At 48.4% G+C, this 22,348-nt stretch overlaps 1 protein-coding gene across 1 annotated transcript in view; it reads right to left on the minus strand.

The window, feature by feature from the left end:
- PAPPA2 (pappalysin 2) overlaps positions 1-15,363 on the minus strand; it is a 126,358-nt gene extending 110,995 nt beyond the window's left edge. Inside the window, exon 1 of the mRNA XM_081194270.1 lies at positions 14,886-15,363. Coding sequence (XP_081050396.1) covers positions 14,886-15,348 — 463 coding nt within the window. The 5' untranslated portion in view covers positions 15,349-15,363. The remainder of the gene's footprint in view (positions 1-14,885) is intronic.
- Positions 15,364-22,348: the final 6,985 nt, after the last annotated feature.

Consider the following 22,348-nt stretch of genomic DNA (forward strand, 5'->3'; position numbering starts at 1 on the left):
TGTAGCCTGGAGAACCACCCTAGCTTCAACTCTGCAACCAGGCCACTCATATTCTGCAGACTGGGTATTTGCATGCATTTTGCATAAATTAATTGGCTGAAATCACCCATGTTTGAGGATACTTAATTTTTTGCAGGTGAAAAGGGGGGTGGTAAGTAATTAAAGGAGAATGACATGGAAATATTTCTATGCTCTTGTCCTCTTATCCATGGGGGTTAGAATCATGTTTATTTAAATGACATCTGATGACCTTAGGATGCCAAATGTGTTACTAAGTGTGAACAGTTGCAGGAATATCTTGTCAGGGGCTCATTGCCAGCTCCAAAATTCCCTTCTTGTTGTCAGGGACTCTGAAGCTTGAAGTGGGAACCTCATGGCCTGAAACTGGAGCCCAAACTAGCAAACTGTGCAGTGGACCTGAATGCATTCAACTGCAAGAACCCTCTTAAGGCACAGAAAGGAATAAGAATACGCAACACTGGCCCCGCCTGAAGCCTCTAGGTTGGCCATTCACAGTAGCTCTTGGCCAGGTCAACAGAAGAATGCCTTCTGCTCAGTGAAGCTGGAGAATATATCCACCACATCTAATGAAAGGACATTTTAGCTGTACATTTAAATATTTTTTATAGCTTGAGGAAATGCTTTCATTAATGTTCTTACCCATCCTGAGCCTTCAAGGTAAAGAAACGTTATGTATTTTAAACACATACAAAAATACTCTGCTACCACTGTTCTAGAAGCATCCCTTCCCAGAAGATTTCCCTCAAGAATCTACTTCTGTTCACAGCCCCGATCTCTCTTTTAAGGATGAGTTAGCGCAAAACAACCACAAGGATGCTTTTTTGCGCTCTCTCTCACTGCCTGTTCCTCACTATCCAGAGGAGGAGCTTCCACACATTCAATTTCATCAACAAGTGTCTGCCTGGAGCTCTGCATTGTTACCAAAGGGCTTCCACATCTGGAGCCCCATCTGGCATTGGCAAACTTGCTCCCTCCCCTTGATGCTGTTCCAGCTCTTTGCATTTGCCCACTGCCGTCCGAGACTTCGCCCTGCTAGAGGCCCAGAAACTACTGCTCCGGAAAAGTCAAGAACATTTTCCGGGCCCCTGCGTCAGAAGCCCAGCCAGCAAGTAGGAATATGCCCAGGAATGTGTCTGATGCTGCAATCTGAGAGCTCCACTCCAGCATCGCTTCGAACAAGCAAGCAATTCCCTTTGTCAGGAAGCCAACGTGTGAAACCATCCAACATAGGAGCAAGGAGGTGGAAGCAGGAACTAAGGGGGATCTGGTTCAGAGGAACCTGTAATAAGGGCTTCGGCTCAAGCAGAAAGGAGAGAACCCAGAGGCCCTCCAGAAGAGCTGTGCAGCAGAAGGTGGCATCTGTTGCAACAGGGCATTGCCAGGAGGTTAGGAAGTGGGAGGATCTAGAGCACAGGTGGAGAACCTGTGGCCCTCTGGGAACTTGCTGGACTCCCAGGGGATGATGGGAGTAGGGAGTCCAACAGCACACAGAAAGCCACAGGCTTTCTCCGCACACAATTTCAAGGCTTTGCTTCAAAGTGTCATCCCTGAGAAAAGCTAGTTATGGCCAAGGTTCTAGCATCACACCATAAGACTCAAGAGAAGGCCTAGTCCTAAGATACACTCAGCGTAAGATACACTGAGTGCTGCTGGTCCCAAAGGCAAGCTGCTAAGCCTCTGGGTGGGGGCTGCTCCCTGAGCCATCATAATCACCAGTTTTGTAACATCCTGGACTGCTTGTCTGCATGCTTCTGGCCTCAATTCAAAGTGCTGGTTTTAACCTTTAAAGCTGTAAATGGTCTGGTGCCAGGATATTTGAAGCCACGCCTCCTCCAAGGTCTTCAGAGGAGGCCTCACTGATGGTTACCCTCCTTCATGGAGGTTCTGGTGATGGTTAGCAAGACCTCAACCCTCCTCTGTGGTGGCTCCCTCTCTTTGGAACTTGACTGCTTTTGCAGAGCCAGTGTGGTATGAGAGCCAGTGTGGTGTAGTGGTTAAGAGCGGTAGTCTCGTAATCTGGGGAACTGGGTTCACATCCCCGCTCCTCCACATGCAGCTGTTGGGGGACCTTGAGCTAGTCACACTTCTCTGAGTCTCTCAGCCTCAGTCACCTCACAGAGTGTTTGTTGTGAGGAGGAAGGGAAAGGAGATTGTTAGCCGCTTTGAGACTCCTTAGGGTAGTGATAAAGTGGGATATCAAATCCTCCTCCTCGTCTTCTTCTTCTTCTTCTTCTTCTTCTTCTTCTTCTTCTTCTTCTTCTTGCAAATACCTTCAAATACCTTCCCTGAAGGAGACCCTCTGGTCTATAAATCTTTGGACTGTGAAGCTCCCTACTGTGGTGAAAGGGGATAGCTAAAAGGAAAAATTGTCTGGAACTCGGGGGGGGGGAGATATATGTAATCAGCTGTTATTGCATGTTGCTGTTCTGAACCTTGAAGGCTTCAGTCCACCTGTAAATGATTGGCATTTAATCCCCTCCCAGGGGAATCTCTATTGAGCAGAGATTCAGCCCCAGGTTCCCTCACCCCTTTTTCGCTGGTTCTGCTGCCTTTCCATTATCCCATAACACCTGTTCTCCCTGCTCTCCACCTGTTTTCAGAACATGTTGATAATTATTCTTGCAGATGAGGGTAGGAATGAGAAGACTGGGTCTTGGCATAGGATTCAGAAGTCAGTTCCTGACTCAGATCTGGATAATTTATAAACCACACACACACACAGAGACCTTTTTTTAAAAAAAACCCCACACGGGCCATGTGGTTTGAATTAGTGTTACTGATGCGGCTCTCTGTATTGTACTTTAAAATAGGGAGGAGCAAGATGAAAATGCTTAATACGAGTTTTATTATTCCTCTTGGTGTCATCTTGCCTACTTTCCTTGCTCCATGGTCAGTGATGCTCCCATCCTTAGATTGCTTTGACTCCTGGATATTACTATCATGAGTATACTGTGCTGACAATCCTTCTCTGCCATGCACTCCCACCAGGGTGGGGGTGGAAAGGGCAGGATAGGACCCAGAGTGAGGTGGCAGACTGTAGGTGGTGGTCTACTGGCCAATTGCCAGGAGACCACCTAGAGCCTGCAGGTTGTTGAGATTCTTGCAAATGATGTTGACACAGCATGGCTGTTAAGCAAGCACAAAATATTCACTGTGCGTCTTCATTCTGTAAATCTAAAACATGCGGGTGGACAAGAGGGATTTTGATTTTTAAAAAGAGAAAAAGGTAAACTACATAACAATGAAGTTAGCCCACCCCTGATATGGAACACACTCAGGTTATGCAAGATGCTCTCCATAAACAATTTCTAGTATTTTAAAGTGACGAGGGCAGGGTATTATCTATACGGAATACCCCCACAAATGCCATTTTTGGATGACAACCCATCCTATGTCAAGGTGTGGGAGAATGACTAGGGCAAGCCTTTGAGAGGAGCAAAATGCATTACATCAGCTCTCCACCTGTTTTCAGAACCTGGTGATAATTATTTTTGTAGATGAAAGGAGGAATGAGAAAACTGGCCCCTTATGTAAGAAAGATGGCACACTTATAAAGGGGAAAAATACAAGTCTCATAGCTGGCACACTGGCCCTGTAAGGCTTCACCTAATACATCCAAGCTACAGTCAGTATTGTTGGAATGTGTGTGAACAAATTGGTTCATGGCTTTGCTCTTAGTGCGAACGTGCAGGAGTTTTGGATTCCTGCACAAAAACTTCAAGCAAACCTATACGGAAACAAAATCAAGTGCAGCACATATCTGGAAGTGCCCCAAACTAGCTTCTAAGCAACACTAGGGTGATAAAATCTGCTTCCGTTTAGGCTGCTTTACGTTGTCCCACAAACTTACCTCATGTTATTTCAGGAGCGTGGATGCAAGAAGAATATCACTAGTTATATTTTACAGACAATAATAAGACTAAAATCAGAAAGATTCCCTTTTCTCCTTAAAAATGGCGGTCTCTTTATGTTGTTCTTTGCAGTCTTAGTTGTACTTTTTAAAAAAAGAAAGTGAGGAACTGAAGGACAGAAGTAGGAGCCCTGGGTTTGGAAACGGTGACCTGAAATTCCCTCCCACATAAACTTTAAACTTCTCTGGTCAGCTACCAGGGGCTGAGGATATAAATGCAGAAGCTCCCAGGCAATGGCTTTGCCATCAGCCTTCCTGCCAGTCACTCTCTTTCCTTCCTTCTCTAACCAATCAAAGCACTGCCTGGCTCCCATCCAGGGAAGACTTTGGGTGACAGAAGTACCTAATTGAAAGGGTCTCCCCAGGACTGACTCTCCGGAGGAACAAGGTCATATGCCTTGGAGGCTTCCAACTTTCCTCTCCTGTGCAGCTGTACAGCCCAACGGCCATTCTGAATAACCCTTTGTGCTTTTTGTCAAGTTGCCCACCTATGACGGTTGCAAAGGTCCTGCACCTGGCAGACCCCAATGCACGGCAGGTGGACCACATTCAGCTTGGGGAGTTGGGTTCCATGTCATGTTGGTCTGCTCTGGAGATATTTCCACATAAGTGCTTGGCTCAAAAAGAGCAGGTGGGGTTTTAAAGCTGCTACTGGTTGGAGGATGAATGGCGGCTAACAGATTGAGGTTGAATCCTAACAAGACAGAAGTACTTTTGGGGGACAGGAGGCAGGCAGGTGTCCTGAATGGGGTAACTGTGCCCGTGAAGGACCAGGTGCACAGCCTGGGAGTCATTCTGAACTCACAGCTGTCCATGGAGGCGCAGGTCAATTCTGTGTCCAGGGCAGCTGTTTATCAGCTCCATCTGGTACACAGGCTGAGACCCTCCCTGCCTGCAGACTGTCTCGCCAGAGTGGTGCATGCTCTAGTTATCTCCCACTTGGACTACTGCAATGTGCTCTATATGAGGCTACCTTGGAAGGTGACCCGGAAACTACAACTAATCCAGAATTCGGCAGCTAGACTGGTGACTGGGGGCGGCCGCCGAGACCATATAACACCGGTCTTGAAAGACCTACATTGGCTCCCAGTACATTTCCGAGCACAATTCAAAGTGCTGGTGCTGACCTTTAAAGCCCTAAACGGCTTCGGTCCAGTATACCTGAAGGAGCATCTCCACCCCCATCGTTCTGCCCGGATACTGAGGTCCAGCGCCGAGGGCCTTCTGGCGGTTCCCTCGCTGTGAGAAGCCAAGTTACAGGGAACCAGGCAGAGGGCCTTCTCGGTAGTGGCACCCGCCCTGTGGAACGCCCTCCCACCAGATGTCAAAGAGAAAAATAACTACCAAACTTTTAGAAGACATCTAAAGGCAGCCCTGTTCAGGGAAGCTTTTAATATTTAATAGGTTAATGTATTTTAGTGTTTTGTTGGAAGCCGCCCAGAGTGGCTGGGGAGACCCAGCCAGATGGGCGGGGTATAAATAATAATTATTATTTATTATTATTATTATTATTATTATTATTATTATTATTATTATTATTATTAGTGACTTCAAATTGTAGGTAACAGGCCAAAACATTTAATGTTCCTCCATCTAAAAAGCTAGCTGTCAGGGTTATAACATAACTTTTTCTCTAATCTGCTAGCTTTCTATGTGTAGGGAATATGTTTGTATAGAAGAAAATTCACCTTGGGAACGCCCATTCCCGGCCTGAAATAATACAGTCTAGAAACAGTTTTGCCACATCAAATCCTGCAGTGTGAACTAAGCCTGAGCATTAGAGGTTTCAATCGAACGATCTTTGAACCGTTCTGTTCTATAGTTCCTTGCTGTTTTAAGGCTGGTGGAATATGTTGTGTTGCACGTCTCAAACACAAGCCATCCTCGCATATCAACATATTTTGAAAAATCTGAAAACGCTAACAAAGGGTCTCTAGAAACAGAAGCTAGAAAAGCACCTCAGAAAAATCTGGGCTAGAAAGCACATCATTTTCCCCCCAAGCTGCTCCTTGCAATGCTGCCCTGCCCCCCCCCCCAAAACACATTCCTATAATTATCACATAATTAGCAGGAAATGAAACAGGAGGACTGTAGAAAACAGCTGCATGGCATAAAAAGGCAATGAAGAGTTCTGAGAAGTTCGGGCCAGAAACTTTTGGCCCACCATTAGAAACACAGCTCACCCGTCACTTGCACAGTGGCTCTTTTTCTGAGAGCCCAGTAAACTTATTGTCTTTGCCAATGGCCTGGGATGGCAGAAAGGATGGGGCCTGGCAAATGACAGGTGGACTGAATTCAAATCAGCGGACCACAGGTTGTGCAGACCAGGAGGGAACTGTCCTAGAATTCTTCGGAACGGTCTCCCTAAGCCCACCTGGTGTTTGTGGACTGCCATAATGGTAGGCATTGGTCAATAAATAAACAAACAAACAAATTTATTATTTGTACCCTGCCCATCAAAGTCTGGTCAATATTGCTTTTTAATTATTATTATTATAGGGCTAAGAAAAGTGGAATGCTCCCCAGCACCATTTTTTCTTTATTAATTTATATATTGCTTTATATGCCAAAATGGCTTCAAAGCAGTTTACAACTATAAAATCAATACATAATTAAGATACACAATTTTTTTTTTAAAAAAAAAAAAAACACCTGTCAGTACAATAAGACCAGTTCAGGGGAATGCCTGCCTAAACAGGTGTGTTTTCGGGAGCCAAAAGAAACTAACATGGATGGGTCGTCTTGCATTTCAGCAGGGATGGCATTCCACCACACTGGTGCCACCACTGGAAAAGCCCACCCCCGTATTACCACAAGATGATACTTATCAGATCATGGCAAAATCTACCCTGGCCCCTTTAGCTGACAGTGGTGCCCTTACTGGGCAGTGAGGAGGAAGATGGTCCAGAATTATTTGAGGCTTTGTGTGTAAGTAGCACCACCTTAAACCAGCTCAGTGACTAATAGGCAGCAAGAGCAAATCTCACAATGTATGCCCAATAAAGGGCCACCACTTGTGAGTTCTGCAACAGCTGCAATCTCCAGACCAGCTTCAAGGGAAGCCTCACCTACAGAGCATCATTAAAATAGCCCAGATGTGAGGTTACCAATCCACATGTAACAGAGGCCAAGTTCTCCTGTCCAGGAAAGGGCACAGTTGGTGCAGCAGCTGAAGCTAGTGATAGGTGCTCTTCAGAGGGAGGGCAATCCCATTTGTAACAAGCAGACTCCCCAGTACTTGTGCCCACTTACCCACAGGGTTCAGCTTCGGCCTGTTAACCCTCACCCACTGCACCCAGAGATTGGTTCAGCTTAGGTACAACCTCTGCCAACTTGGTTTCATTGGGAAAGCAGAGCTGAGCTTCATCAACCTTCTCATGATCACTCCTAATGGCCTCATATAGCATTGGCCCAAATCAGTGGCGTAGGGTGGGGGGTGCAGGGGGGCCGGCCGCACCGGGCACAACATCTGGGGGTTAGGGTTAGGGGGCGCAAATCCACGGGTTAGGGGGCGCAAATCCACGGGTTAGGAGGCGCAAATTACTTGCCTTGCCCCGGGTGCTGACAACCCACGCTACGCCACTGGCCCAAATGCAGACACGTCCTGCCCCACCTCTAATCTCTGGAATCACTGTAAATCAGTGCCTCCCATTCCCAACCCACGGAGACGGTTCAGGGAGACAGCACATTCCATGGTGTCCAAAGCAGCTGACAGATCTCACAGCATCAGGAGGGCTCTTTTGAGGGTCTCTCCCTCAAAAAAGGTCATCTGTCAGGGTGGCCAGGGCCAGTTGCATGCCAAACCCAGGCCTGAACCCAGACTCACAATCTGTTTCCTCCAAGAGTGCCAGTCAGTTAAACTAGGAAACCTTGCCAGGCTTACCTTCGTGTACGCCAAGGGTGCCCCCCCCCCAGTGGCAGCGAAGCCAGTGTTTTCTGCTGCTCCGACTCGTTCAGCAGGGCTTGTTTCACAAATGTTTCGAGTTAGACTCAGCTGCTGGCTCTATAATCCACAGACCCACGCTGAGGGGGTGATGAACCTCTTAACCACAACTTAGCACTTAGGCAGGAAATCTCATCAAATTAATATTTCTAGTTTTGCACAGTCTTCGGGAAACTGATGTGGTGAGTGACAAAACAGGCAGCTTACCCAAGCTACATGGTGAGAGCATGTTCCTGCGAAGCCGTTTCATGCTATGAGGTAATCCACAAAGCTTCACAGGCACTGTGATGAGCCTTCCCTGGTCCAGATTCTACTCAGAGCGCTTGAGATCACAGGAAAGCAACAGGCACCACAAGAACTTCAGCATGACTTGAAGCTTGCTCAGCAGTTGGGCTTCTCAGTCACCCCATGTTAAGACTGTGCACGGTATAGCTTTTTAACATTCAAAAAATGCTACACTAGGTTATGTAGCCCAACCTGAAGCAAAACAGGAATCCAGAATTCTGCAAGCTGCAATTCATTCTGGAAATGTGGAAGTCTGGTTCAATCCATGCAGTGAATTTTGCCAAGGCTATCCTTGGTCTAATCCCTATACTAGAGGTTTCCCCAACTACCTGTTGAGACTGCCTTGCTTTTAATGCCCTTGGTCTGGTCTCTTGGGTGCTTGTCCTGCCCTGGCTTTTATTGTTCTGTTTTATATGTCATCATTACGCTGCTGCCACTCAGCCGTGTTGCTTGCCTTTGTATTACATTTCAATGTTATTTTTGGATTCTATCTATTTTATTCTGGGAGCCAGTTTGGAAGCCTATGGGTAGAAAAGCAGTCTAGAAATACTAATTCTATATATAGATATATACTATTCCTGCAAATGTTGTTGTTGTTGTTTTAAGTTCTGCATTACCACCGCAGAAAACGATTTCAATCAAGGACTAGCAGAGAGGCAAGGACTTTGAAGGCAGTAAGGGTGAGAGTGAGGAATTGTATGTGCTCGTAACTAAAGCAGGGAACAAGGTGGGACATTTGAAATGATGTGCCTCCTGACCTCCTCTCATGGAGATCACCAGCAGGCTTGTGACCTAATGGATATCGCACGTAGAATTGGTTGCAGGAACAGGCATCTCTAAGCAGGGCCAATGTGCCTGGCCAGAACAACTAAGGCAGCTTGAAAAAGGACCATCATGATCACGTAAACTGCAGTGACCACATTAACACACACACACACACACCTCAAAGCAGCACTCCATACAAATCAGCCCCACTACACAATCTATTGCAGATCAGAAAACCTGTGGAACTCCTGCAAGAGACTACACGGAGACTGGTCCCTAGTAAATACTGGATTTATTTTAAGAAACTGTGGGGAATTTACGCACCCAGGTGTGTCAGAAAATAATACCACTTGGGCCACTTCCCACAAATATCCAGTGCCTGCATTTGGTCCAATGCCAAACTGTGGTTTACTGCAGCCTTACCCAACCTGGCGCCCTCCAGTGGTTTTGGAATACAATTCTTGTCGGAACATTTTATCATATGTGGTGGGAATGTAAGAAAGTAATAAACTTCTGGGAAATGATATATAATGAGATGAAAAAGATGTTGAAATATACATTTCTTAAAAAACCAGAAGCATTTTTACCAGAAGCAAGAGTATTGTTGGCTCAGAAATGGAAGCAAGAAGAAATACCAACGAAAGAAGAATGGCAGACAAGATTAATGGACTACGCAGAATTGGATAAAATGAAAGGAAGGATTCGAAACCTGTGGGACCAGAGATTTACAGAAGATTGGAAGAAATATAGGAATTATTTGAAGAGCAACTGTAATCAACAAATTACGCTAGTAGGACTACAAGAAGTTTTGTAAGGAGAAATATTGCAAAGAAGAGAGCTATTAGTTATGAGATTTAAATGTAATAGTGAAAATAAGAACTGTAAATTAAGTGAATAGATTGGAAAATTTTCAGATGTGATTGATGGAAGTCAAAAAAACTGTATAAGATGTAAAAGTATGTTTAATTACTGTTGAAAATGATATGTTGAAAACTAATTAAAAATATATTTTTTTTTAAGGAATACAATTCTTGTCGGTCTCAGCCAGCACAGCCAGCATCAGAGATGACTCCAGCTAAAACATGGAATCACAGAATCTCAGAGTTGGAAGGGACCATGAGAGTCATCTAGTCCAGTGTTTCCCAAACTTGAGTCTACAGCTGGTTTTGGAATACAGTTCCCATCATTCCTGACCACTGGTTCTGCTAGCTAGGGATGATGGGAGTTGTAGTTCAAAAACAGCTGGAGACCCAAGTTTGGGAAACACTGATCTAGTCCAACCCCTTGCAATGCAATACTCTTGCTTCTGGTAAAAATGCTTCTGGTTTTTTTAGAAATGTATATTTCAACATCTTTTTCATCTCATTATATATCATTTCCCAGAAGTTTATTACTTTCTTACATTCCCACCACATATGCATTTGTGCCCAATGTGGGACTCAAACCCAGAACTCTTGAGATTAAGAGTCTCATGCTCTCCTGTCTGAGCTATCCCGGGCCCAGGAGGGCAAAGGTGTATGGTTCTATTGGCAGAGCATCAGACTCTTAATCTCAGGGTTGTGGGTTTGAGCCCACGCTGGGCAAAACATTCCCGCATTGCAGGGGGTTGGACTAGATGACCCTCAGGGTCCCTTCCAACTCTACAATTCTATGATTCTAAGGCTGCTTTAGTGTTACATGAAGAAGCCTTGGGCTTATGCACTCCCTTTCCACTTTTCCTCCACCACCACAGTCACGAGGAGCAGACTGGAAGCTTTTGCTTCCATTTTAAGATAACTGCATTTTGTGGCCATGTCTCAAGGCAGTCAAGCTGTGGCTAGTCTTAATTATGGCTTAGAGGGCAAAGCCAACTTCAAATTGTGGTTTCAGATCCTGGCTTGTTTCCTTCAACCATAGTTAAGACAAACCACAGTTCTGAGTTGCAACTTAACAACAAATCACAGTTAGTCAAAAATGGAAACTGAAGCTTCCCGTTTCCTCCTTGTGGCCACTCAGGAGAAGGAGCACCTAACACAAAGCCAAAGTTCAGAGCTGAACTCAGCCAGGGGCCATGCTCAGAAGTAATGCTAAACCAGGAAGGATGATTTCTCTCTGCACCCAGAGGGCTCCCACTTTGCTCCTCTTATAGCTGGGGAGGGAAGCAAACCACAGGCTTAGCTCTGAATCCAAACCGGTTTTTGAGGTTTGCTTCTCCTCAACAAACCTTGACCAGGAAGCCAAGAACAAACCTTGATTTCAGCTGATGGCTTGTTTGGAGAGAAAAGTTCAGATGTAACGCTAAGACTGCCACTCTGTGGTTTGTTCCATCACTTTTGAAAACTTAAAAATGGTTTATAGCTGGGTTGTTGTTTTTTAAGCCAGCTTGTTTTTAACTTCAGACTTGTCTCAATGGTTGTGATGCTTTTACATTTTAAGTAAACGGCTGAAAGCTATTTCTTTTCAATTAAGCAGCACACAAATTCTGTTTTGATAAAATAAATAAGGGAGGAACAAAGTGGAGGAGCCTGAGCTCATGCACAGCACAGTTAAACAAGCCATACTTTGTGCCCTAAGCCCTGGACACATTAGATTAGTGGCTTGAAAGACAGCATTTGAAGGCACACTGTTTTACAGGGCAGAGGAGGGGCAGGGATGTCTTCACCCAACAGTGGCGTAGCGTGGGGGGTGCAGGAGGGGCCGGCCGCACCGGGCGCAACATGGGGGGGCGCTCGCACTCGCAGCTCTCTGCCCCTACCGGGTTAGGGGGCGCAAATTACTTGCCTTGCCCCGGGTGCTGACAACCCACGCTACGCCACTGCCACCCGATGCCCATGAGCTGGCACAGACCTGTAGCCAGAGGGGGCTAAGGGGGCCCTGCCCCCCCAAAAAAGGTTCCCTGCTGCAGCTCACCCATTTCCTTACAAAGAAATAATTAAATCAACAGGAAGGCCTTCCTTTCTTAAAGGTAATCCAATCCCCCCACCCCAGCCTAGCATTAATTAAACTATACATTTCTTCCTGCCTATTTTATTCTTTGCTCATAACTCTTATTTGTACTTTTCACTGTGCAAGCCAGTTCGAGTATCTTTTTGGAAAGGCAGAGTGAAAATGATGTGACTGAATGAATGAATGAACGTCTGCATTACAGGCCAGACTGCGTAACTCCACCCTGGAGCTCAAATTAGTTTGACCCCAAATGTCCAGTTCTGTACCTCCAATATTCATCTGTAAAACAGGAAGATATCTCTGCTCACATGCACACCAGTTGTGATTTAACTGCTCAAGTTGCACGGCATGGCAGTTGCATCAGAAACCACACAGTATTACAGCACACCATTGGGCAACACCCCCTGGATGAGGCCATAAGAACCAAAACAATTATTTGGCAATAGTGTTTGGTGATGTAGGAGCTGTTTGTCCCTCCACCCACCACTGGCATCAACCTGTCTCTAAGTTTCAGGCACCTGTGTACGTGTGATGCAGAAGAATCCAATTTCTGGCAGAGAGGGAATTTTTGTAGTTGCAGCAGCTGGAAGCATGGTTAAAACTTCTGACATGCAAGATGCATAGACACTATACATTTAAAGCACATTCAAAGCATAGTTCCCCCCACACACACACACCCCTCCCCCCGCAAATAGAATTCTGGGCACTGTAGTTTGTTAAGAGTTGCTTGGAATTGTAATTCTGTGAGGTTAAACTACAGTGCCTTGAATTCTTTGATGGAAAGAATGTGCTTTGAATGCAGCTAGTCTTTTCTGGTGCTTAAGAAATAAGCTTCCCATGATAGTTTGGAATGAACCAGCATTGCTCTGGTGGTTTTTGAGCAGGAGTGGGCAGACTTTAGGGTTGAGTGGCTGAGTTTGGTGGTGTTGTTGTTATTCTTTACTAGAATACCACGATCTTTCTATCAGAGACAAGTGTAAAAGAAACACAGTTAGAATTAAAGAGCAGGACACACGGTGAGTCCGGGAATTTATTTTCAGTACCAGAGCTAAATGAGCTCAAAATCCTTTCACACCAAATCCACTTCTAGTTGGCTTTCTTCATTTCAGCAATGAATTTAGGTGACAAAAGTCATTTTGTGGTTGCCTTGTTAAACAACTGCAAAGTCAGAAACCTTTGCTCATCTACTGCAAATAACTCTGAGATCTACCACTAGTTCCCAATCTACTTTCTGGGCACCTGGGTCAGAAAGCAAACAGAGAATTCTCTTTCTTGCACCAATTTCCACTGCTGCAAAGGCACAGTGGAACTCATAACCAGGCAGAAACCTGATCTCTCATGGAGGCCCATGACAAGTAACATCACTGTCTGATTGATTCCATGAAAATCTAAAGAACTTCACATGTGAAAAACCCAAAAAAATTCAGAACCTTCCATATGTCATATATTCCAACGGTCCCCATTTACCTTGGACAGTGTATATTTTCTGATAAAGATGATAAGATGCATCCATATAATTTTGTTGGTCAAAACTATTGGGTTGAAAGGGTTTAAACCTATACCTACTTATTTGGAAATAGGTCCCAGGTGATCTCTGTGAATTCAGCAAGACTCACCCTATAAGCTGTTTATTTTAAAGTTATGTTTTTATTATGACTTTTCTGTATTGGATCAGATTGTTATTAGGTGTATGATCTTTGTTGTCTATTTTCTTGTTTCTTCAGCTTGTAAACCACCTTACGCATAGCAATATAGAAAGGCAGGAGACAAATTAAAAGGGAAATGGAAATGAAATACACAGGCCAGCTTCAAGCCATGCATAGAGCAACAACTCTTGTTGATTTGAAACTGTTTTCCTTGTAAGTTAAAAAGCTTTCCTTGCTCTGTAGTGCAGTACATGCTTCAGCAATGTGAGCAATGTGTAGAACACAAGGAAGGGTTGCATTCAGCACTCATTCTTGGTGCATTATCAGGAGTATCCACCAGTAATCAACTACTCCCATTTTCATCTGTGAAATGTTAGAGTGTAAAATATGCTTGCTGTCAGGGTGCTTCCAGACCAGGGCTTAGTACTGCAAACCGGTCATTCAAGATATTGCAAACAGGCCGTTGGCATGACACTTCCCCCCCCCCCCAACTTATTGGTTCTCCGGATTCATTGGGGGGAGCAGGGAATACTGGCTGGCTTTTTGATGCTGATGGCTTCCCATCTGTGTAAACGCTGCAAAAAAAAGTGTTCGTATGCATGAACAGCACCAAACCTACACCATACACCCATCTGGAGGTACTCTAGGGATAGAAATTTGCTGGACAGTCCGGTTATTCATCAAGTCAGAAAGGTGAAGTGAGTAATGTATAAAGGGGTTCAAGGGGAACCACAAAAGAATCAGGAAAATTGATTCAAATCATTCTGAATACAGAGTTGAAGAGCTTTCCAGTTATTAGTTGCCAAGTTGCCAAGTTTAGAATCGTAGAATCATAGAACTGTAGAGTCGGAAAGGACCACAAGGGGCACCGAGTCCAACCCCCTGCAATGCAAGGCTCTTCTGCCCAATGTGGGGCTCGAAGTGACGCCTGCTCTACCTACTGAGCTAGCCTTCCTTCCCTTTCAGAGTGGGTGTGGCAGACAGAACAAAAGCTTACTTCTACCAGGAAAGGTGAGCATTCTTAACAGTCCGACCCTCTGCCTATCTACGGTGGCTCTTTGTGCCCAGTCTTGGCCCCTCCCTACCCCCACCCAACACTTTGTCGAAACTTCTTGAAAAGTAATTGGCAAAGGGCATCTGCGTTTATTTAATTTTTCCCCAGGGTGGGGCACGTTAGATCGATAAAATCTAACTGAAAGTACCATCAGCGCCATCCCTCGGGTCCAGCTGGGAGTCCCTCTAGCCTTAACTTGAAGGAAACACGCACGTCGTCGGGCGCTTGGATACCGCGCATCTTCGACTTCTCTCGGCTTTCGAGGGCGCCTGCCTCCTCCCCGCGGACCTGGCCCAGCCTTCACGCCCTTCCCTTCCCAGCGCCCCTCCCGCTTACCTGCGACGACGGCTGGGTTGCTCTGGCCGCCCTCGGGCTTCAGCCACGCCTCGACGGTGAACTCGAAGCGGGGCAGCTCGGCCACCACCCCCGGGCGCAAGAGCAGCTGCTCCCGCCGGCCCGAGAAGTAGAGCGCGGCGACGGCGCCCGGAGCGGCAGGCCCGGCTCTGGCGCGCGCGCGCCGCGGGAAGGGGCTGCTCTCGCCCCACGTGTCCTCCACGCTGCTGCCCTCGGCGCTCCGGGCGCGCCTGGGCTGCCCCGGCGCCGCCGCTGCCGCCGCCGCCCGCCCGGGACGCGGGTAGGTGGCGTCGGGGCGCAGCAGCCGCGCGGCAGAGCGAGTCCTGCGCAGCCAGCAGCGCTCCCCGTCGGGCGACTCCGGCGTCGGGCTCCCGCCCAGCAGGCCCGCGGTCGCCACCAGGAAGGCGGCGGTGGCCACCAGCGGCGTCCAGCCGGGACGTGCCATCCTGCGGCGCGCGCCTTCGGGGCAGCCGCTTCCTGTCCTTGGGTCCGTGCCGGTCCCTCGGCTCCCTTTCACATGGGTCGGCCCCGGGCGCGTCGGTGGCTGCCGGGCTTCAGCTGCTGCAGCCCCTCTGCTCCGAGCGCCGGAGAGCGGTCAGGTGCATCGCCTCGCCCGGCCAACTTCTCCCCCGAGCGCCCGGCCCAGCAGGGTCCCAGGACCGAGGGGGGCCTCAAGGGCTTCCTTCGAGCATCCTCGACGCCTCGCCTGGGTCCTGCTTTAGTTGGTCCGTCCGGAGGTCCCAGGCGGCCGAGCGCCGTGCGCTGCCCCCTCGTTCCCGGAGCTCAGCTTGCGCGGGGCGGCCGCTTTCTCGCGTCGTGGCCACCCCAGGTGGCTCTCCTTCGATCCCGCTGGATTCCTGCGAAAGAGAACGGGAGGCAATAGGAAGAAGCGTGCGTCTGGAGAGCTGCTCGCTCTCGGCTTTGTTTGAAGAGGATTGATGCTGCTGCTGATGGCCAATCTCATAAATTCTGCACATCACTCCACCTCCTGCCTTTCTCGGTGCCCCCTCCCCCCTCGCCCCCGCCTCCCGTCATCCTCTCTCTCCTCCCCGCGCGCTCGGAGAGATGAGGGTGGTACCCCTTGGGGGTAGCGGGAGTGGTTTTGCGACCGGATCCCATTCACTCTTAGAAGCACTACCGTGCTCGGGTGGGCTTACGCCCAAGTAAGTAAGGTCAGCCACTGAAACGAGTAGACCTTACTTCCGAGGAAGCGTAGGCGTGTGGGCTGCTTTCCCGTTACCTTGGCCTTGCTACCTGCCTGGCAGCCCGTCAGTCCCAATCCAGCGCCTCCCTTTCCCTTTCCGATCCCACTGATAAAGCTCCAATGCTACGCACAAATTACTTGAGGGTAAATCCCATCCACCTCTGTGAGACTTATTCCTGAATCAACATGCCCTTAGGATCGGGCTGTGTGACATTAAACTCGGTGCGGACTACTGCACCAACATGTTCAGGATCGGGGCTTTTGGAACCGAAGTCGTCTGAATTTAGGGATTTTCAAACGCAGCATCCCAACCTTACACACATCCACGTGAAAGTCAGTCCCTTTAGTTTACGTGCAACTTAGTTTTCCAGCAAAACCTTGATGCTGAACACAGCATTACGTGGAAATCCGTGGCTTCTGAGTAATATCAGAACCGGGATGCCCGTGACGCGGGAGACGATCCCTCCAACACGTTTGCTCTTAAGCCAGACCCACGTGCGTTCTGTGCAGTCCCCCCGCTTGACACTTGTGCGCATTGCTGCACCCCCAACCCGGAGCGACCTCCGAGTAAAACACGCTCGGGCGCTTGGACTCGCCTTTGAATTCGGAGTCTCCACGTCCAGGTTCCCGACGCGTTAAGGAAAACATTGGAGGAAGAAGCCTTGTCATTGGCTCCAGGAGGGTGCGGCTATCGCTCCCGAAATGGATTTGGGCGGGACTCCAGTCGACTAAAAGAGGGGTGGGTGAGTGCGCTTTGGAGGGAATATGTTAATATTATAATTTGGCTGCCGGCGGGGATCAAGAACCCGCCGGCTTCCTCAATTTGGGGCACTGCGTGGTAGCTTTAATCTCCTGCGAAGCTGGCCCTACGAATGATTTGGAAAGGCCCTTTCCAGTGCGCCCACGGGGGCGCAAAAGGGGCGGTTTCGCCTGGACAGTACGGGCTACTGAAAAGACACAGAGGCAGATGGTGTTGAGCAGCCTCCGCCAAGTTGGCGCCCTCCGAGGCTGATGGGAGTTGCAGTCCAAGCACCTGGATGGCGCCCAGTTGGCGACGGGTGTTTTTGTGCAGGGGTGGGGAACCCGACGTCGCCGGACTCCCAGCCATTCGAGCCAGGGGTGAAGATCCAGCTACATCTGGAGGGCCGCACGTGCCCCACCTCTGCCTGGGGCCTGCGCGCAAAAAAGGAGCCGAGCGGCTCTGTGCCGATTCCAGGCCTGCTCCTCCTCGCGGAGGTTTCCCTGGTCAGTCGGTAGACAGACCTCGTGCTTAGCGGTTGGGGCGCTTTGCCGCGCGTTCCCAGTGCGCCACCTCGGTGCCGGACGGGACGCGCAGCAGCGCACCGGCGCTTCCTTCCGCTCGCGACCTTTGCCGGTTGGCGTCTGCGGGCCAAGCGGGGCCTTCTGCCGGGATGCGCTGGGCGGCCCGGGCCTCTCGCTACGAGCCGGGCTTGGAGCCACGCCGGCGAAGGGACCCCTCGAGGGATCTCTGCGCCATCCGAAGCCGCCACCTCCTCCTCCCCGGGTTTAAATGGGGGGAAAGGGAGCAGGGTTGTCGAGTTGCACCCGGAGCTTCTTCAGGCGGCCGCGCGTCAAAGCGACAGGCTGCCAGGTGGCGAGCAGGGAATGCAGAAGGAAAGGGGGGGGGGTCCGGAAGGAGAGGGAGCGAGGTGATCTCCCCGCACCGCGGAAGGACCCCAACCTCGAAGTAAGAAAAGCGGGTCTCGCAAGGGCCTTCCCGCTTGGAGTAAAAGGAAGCGACAGCGACAGGGGATCTCCGACGGCGGCTGCCTGCCGATCGCCCACCCTGCGCGTCTCCTCCGTCTCACACCCTGCTCCATTCTTGGCAGCCCCAAAGTTGGGGAGAGGGTGGCTTGCTTTCTTTCTTCTTCTTCTTCTTCTTGCAACCTCCTCCCCCCGAAATGGGGTCCTCCCCCCCCCCTCCACCACGCTATAACTCATTACCTTCCTAGCTCTTCAGCCCCCACCCCTCAGCTTCTCCCCATCGCGCCCTCCAAGCCGGGAAGGGGAGAGACCCACAGTGTCTAAAACCTGCAGGAGCCCCCCTCACTTTTATTCGGTGAAAGTGGCTGCGCGAGAACCTTTACACGCAGAGAGATCCAGCGCAAAGGTTCGGACAAAGACGGGGCTCTCCCCGCTCTGCTTTTGCAGTTCTTTCTCAAATGCATCAGCGACCCCGACCTCCTCTGTGTGACATGTGCGGGAAAGGTAAGCTATACAAAAGTCCGATCGGCGTGAATTCAGAAGATTGGGAGCGGGTGTCAAATTTTATTTGAAGCCTACCTGCCCCCTAGCTTCCCCGTCCCACACTTACCCCACACAGATCACCGCCCTCGGAGGAGACACACAAGTGGATTTTGAGTTTTTTGGTGTGTGTGTTTTTAAAAGCGTATAAAAACCCACCCGCAGTGCCAGAGGGAAAGACTCGCTCCGTGCCAAAAACAACCCATTTAATGGAGGGGGGGAGAGACTTTAGAAAGTTGCTTATTTGTTTATGAAAAGCCCACCTCCCACCATTGCTCCAGTGAGGGTCCAGAAAGGCTGGTAGGAGCTGTTTTGAAATCTCAACGTGAACTCCCCCCCCCCTTTAACTCCTTTCTTCACTGCAAAACACTATCTGTGACGATCAGACGAAAGCAAAGGTTGCCAGCGAAAAGCTGGGAGTGGGAGGCCCTTCCAGGGTACAGGCTTTCAAATCAGGAAAAAAGAAAGAAAGAAAGAAAGAAACTTGGAGGGAACGGATTTTAAGGAAGCACAGCAGGCACTGCCTGGGGAAGAAGAAAAAAAGATATTTATATTAAGTTGGGGTCGGAGTAAGGGGGGAAGTGGGGCTGACACAACTTGTTGGAAAAGCTCAAAGGATGAGGAGAGGGAGGCACAGAACTCAAAGCAGGAGCGGGATGGCCTTGGATGCAGGTAAACTTATAAAGGAAAAGGCGCTGGAAGAGACGACTGGATAAACAGGGAGAGAGAGGGGAGAAAACACAGCACTATAAGGCAGGGCAAACAAGGACAGAAAGAATATTGAGCTGGAAATCTGAAGATCAGGAAAGAGAGTAGGCTCTAAGCACCACCAGGAAACCTCTGGTGAAAACATAGAGACAGCAATCCGGAGAAACACACACAGGAATATTACAAAAAGATGGTTGCAGATTTCGTTCTTTTCAGAGAAAATGCCCACTCCCTCTTTGAAGTCAGAGAGACTAGATCCAAAACATCCTCAACGTGGACTGACACGGAGGAAATCCATTTAGGAACAAATTGTGCGGTTTAGTAGTTAAAAGTGTGAACTGGAAAGACACCCCCCTCCTCCCCCTTTCAAATCTCATCTCGGACATTAACTCAAGAAATGGCCTTTGGGAAGTCACTGGGCCTAAGTCTCCCCTTCACAATATGGGGAGGGTGGCTTTAAGAATCACTGAGGCAACGTAGGTGACATGCCTTGAACCCAACACACACCCACACCCATGGTATACATTGCTGTGTATTATGTTTGTTTCAGTCCCTGCTGAAACCTCAGGCAAACTGGGATGGTCTTGGGGGAACATTGGCCGTTTTCATCAGCATCACTAAAACCAGTTTTAAAGTGTCCTGTTTTTGTAAGGGCATTTCCACATGTAAGACATACATCAGTATATGTGCGATTCTTGCCTCTGGAAAACATGCCCTGGTAGGAATGCGCCATGTGGACTTTCCATGCTGCATTAACAAAATCCACACATGCACAAACAGGAAAGAAATAACAGCAATTCTGTGCAAGTGCTCTACGCTTCATGGGGCCAAGATGCACCTTTAGTGTTTTTTTATGCATCTGCTCTTGCTTTCTGCAAAACATCAGTGATGTTCAGAAGTGATGCTTTCCAGACTTAAAGGCATTCTTATCATCACTTGTGAAAGCTCCGTCAGTCTCCCAGCCTCAAATTCTCCATCTATAATAAGGGATTAATTAGTAAAGACTTGTCTCTCAGGGCTGTTTGGCAGGAGAAAGGCCATCAAGATTGCAAAGGATTCTGCCTGGGTGTTGGGAGTTCTCCACAAACAATTTAAGAACCCCAACAAATAATGCAAGATCTGAGATGTTATCAATCCGGCCTCTCCTTAATCAGCTACCTAACAGGCTGTTTATTGCATGCATCTGAGAACTGCAAACATGTATTGTCTAGGAAGGTATACCAAATTGCCCCCTGATAGCACGGTGAGCCAAGTTTGCTGTGAAATGTGGTATTCTTGGGTTACCTGGCAAGCCCGTTGTGTTCCTTATCTCACACTGTGAAGGTTATTAACTGCTCTTCTCAGTCATCCTCATCACAGCACAAAAAGCCAGGATAACTGCATTGACTCCCCGGGGGTTGAACTAGATGACCCTGGTCCTTGCAGCCACAGCAGGCACTGTGATTCTGCAGTGGTTAGACTTCACCCCTGGAGGCGCACTCCATTACTGTACAGATGCAACAATCCCACCCTTCCTCCACATGGAATGGATGCTTCTTCCACTCCCCATTTCATCTACCCACAAACCCTGTGAGATAAGTTAGGCCAAGAGATAGTGAATGGTCCAATGCCACCCAGTCAGTTTTATCACTAAGTGGGGGCTTGTACCCTGGTCTCCCAGGGTTCTTGTCTGACATCTTTGCCATACAGGCCCCACATCCATAGACTGAACTGCAGAACTGGTGGTGCCCAGATTTTGATGAATGGATGTTATTTTATCCTTGAAGGGCTTTGCCAAAGGTCACCTTAACCTCCGAAAGTTCTTCCCATAGCTTTGCAGGCCAGACTGAAGAAGGCCATGAACCACCCAGAGAGCTCTGCTGGGAGGCACGACACAAACTCCGGTCGCCAGGGAAGTGCTGCTTCTTTGCAGTCACCGTTGCCATAGAGGAGACTCAGAAATGTTACCTATGTTTGGTCAGATTTGCACAGAGCTTTCTACCCCTTGCCTACCTGTCCTTACCTCTCCCTCGCAACTGCCTGTTTTTAATGTGGATTTGAAGCTGCTTGTGACACCCACCTCATCCGAGGGTTCAGCCTGCACGTCTCCATACTGAATGTAGGTGTGGTGTAGTGGTTAAGAGCGGTAGTCACGTAATCTGGGAAACCGGGTTCGTGTCTCCGCTCCTCCACCTGCAGCTGCTGGGTGACCTTGGGCCAGTCACACTTCTGTGAAGTCTCTCAGCCCCACTCACCTCACAGAGTGTTTGTTGTGGGGGAGGAAGGGAAAGGAGAATGTTAGCCGCTTTGAGACTCCTGAAGGGGAGTGAAAGGCGGGATATCAAATCCAAACTCTTCCTAACTGAAGGGAGGGGGCAACTATACCAGCATCCCATCGAGCACCAGCCAATAGTGCAGATGGGAAACATCAATATAGATTTCAGAGGTATAAAACCTCTGAAGTAGTCATGCGCGGACAAAAGCAAACACAGGAACCCACATATTCATTCATATCCTGGTGTGGACACAGCCCAGGCCCTAGAAAATGCTCCCAAATCTTCTGTGCTGTGCAGATGTGCAAAAGTTTCCTTAGCAGACAAGCTGCTACTGTGCAAAATGTCCCAATAAAGGGAGAAGGTTTGGAATCCAACGAATTTGAGCACTGCTGTTTTGTTTTTAGCCTCCTTGTGCTTCCTAAGCTACTGTTGATTGTTTAATTTTATTTATTTTAAATATTGCCAGACTGCTTTTCAGGGCAGAGCCCTCACAAGAGAGCTTACACAGAATAAAATATAATCATGTAAAACAACAGTCTAAAAAAACCTTAAAGACCAGCAACGCACCATTGCAAATTGGCGAAAGCAAATTAAAAGCAGCACTATGATTCCTTCGCTTACTGACCCGTCTTCAAACTAGTATCTCAGTGAAAAGCAGCTTGAGGTGTGTGGGTTTTTCAAGGCCCATTTAAAAGTTTGCACTGGTGGGGCCATATCCATACCAGCTGGGAGGGCGTTTCATAATTGGGGGCCACCACCAAAAACATAGATTCCTCTCTCCTGCCCAGTATTCTGCCAGTTCTCTTTTCTCTTCTCTCTGTTGCTATCATCACCTCATTTCTAGCTGTAAGGTTGCCAGACTGCTTGGTGTCTGTCTGTCTGTCTGTCTTTTTTAACAGAAGAGATGACGGGCCAAACAAGTTCAATAATTCTTCCAAATAAAATCATACTTGGCTGGAACAAGGTGATCCATCGTCTGAGTGTTCATGTAAGGCAAAGAAAGGCCCCCACAT

The sequence above is a fragment of the Podarcis bocagei genome (assembly GCF_964188305.1).
Source record: "Podarcis bocagei genome assembly, chromosome: 5".
NCBI classification, from domain to species: domain Eukaryota; kingdom Metazoa; phylum Chordata; class Lepidosauria; order Squamata; family Lacertidae; genus Podarcis; species Podarcis bocagei.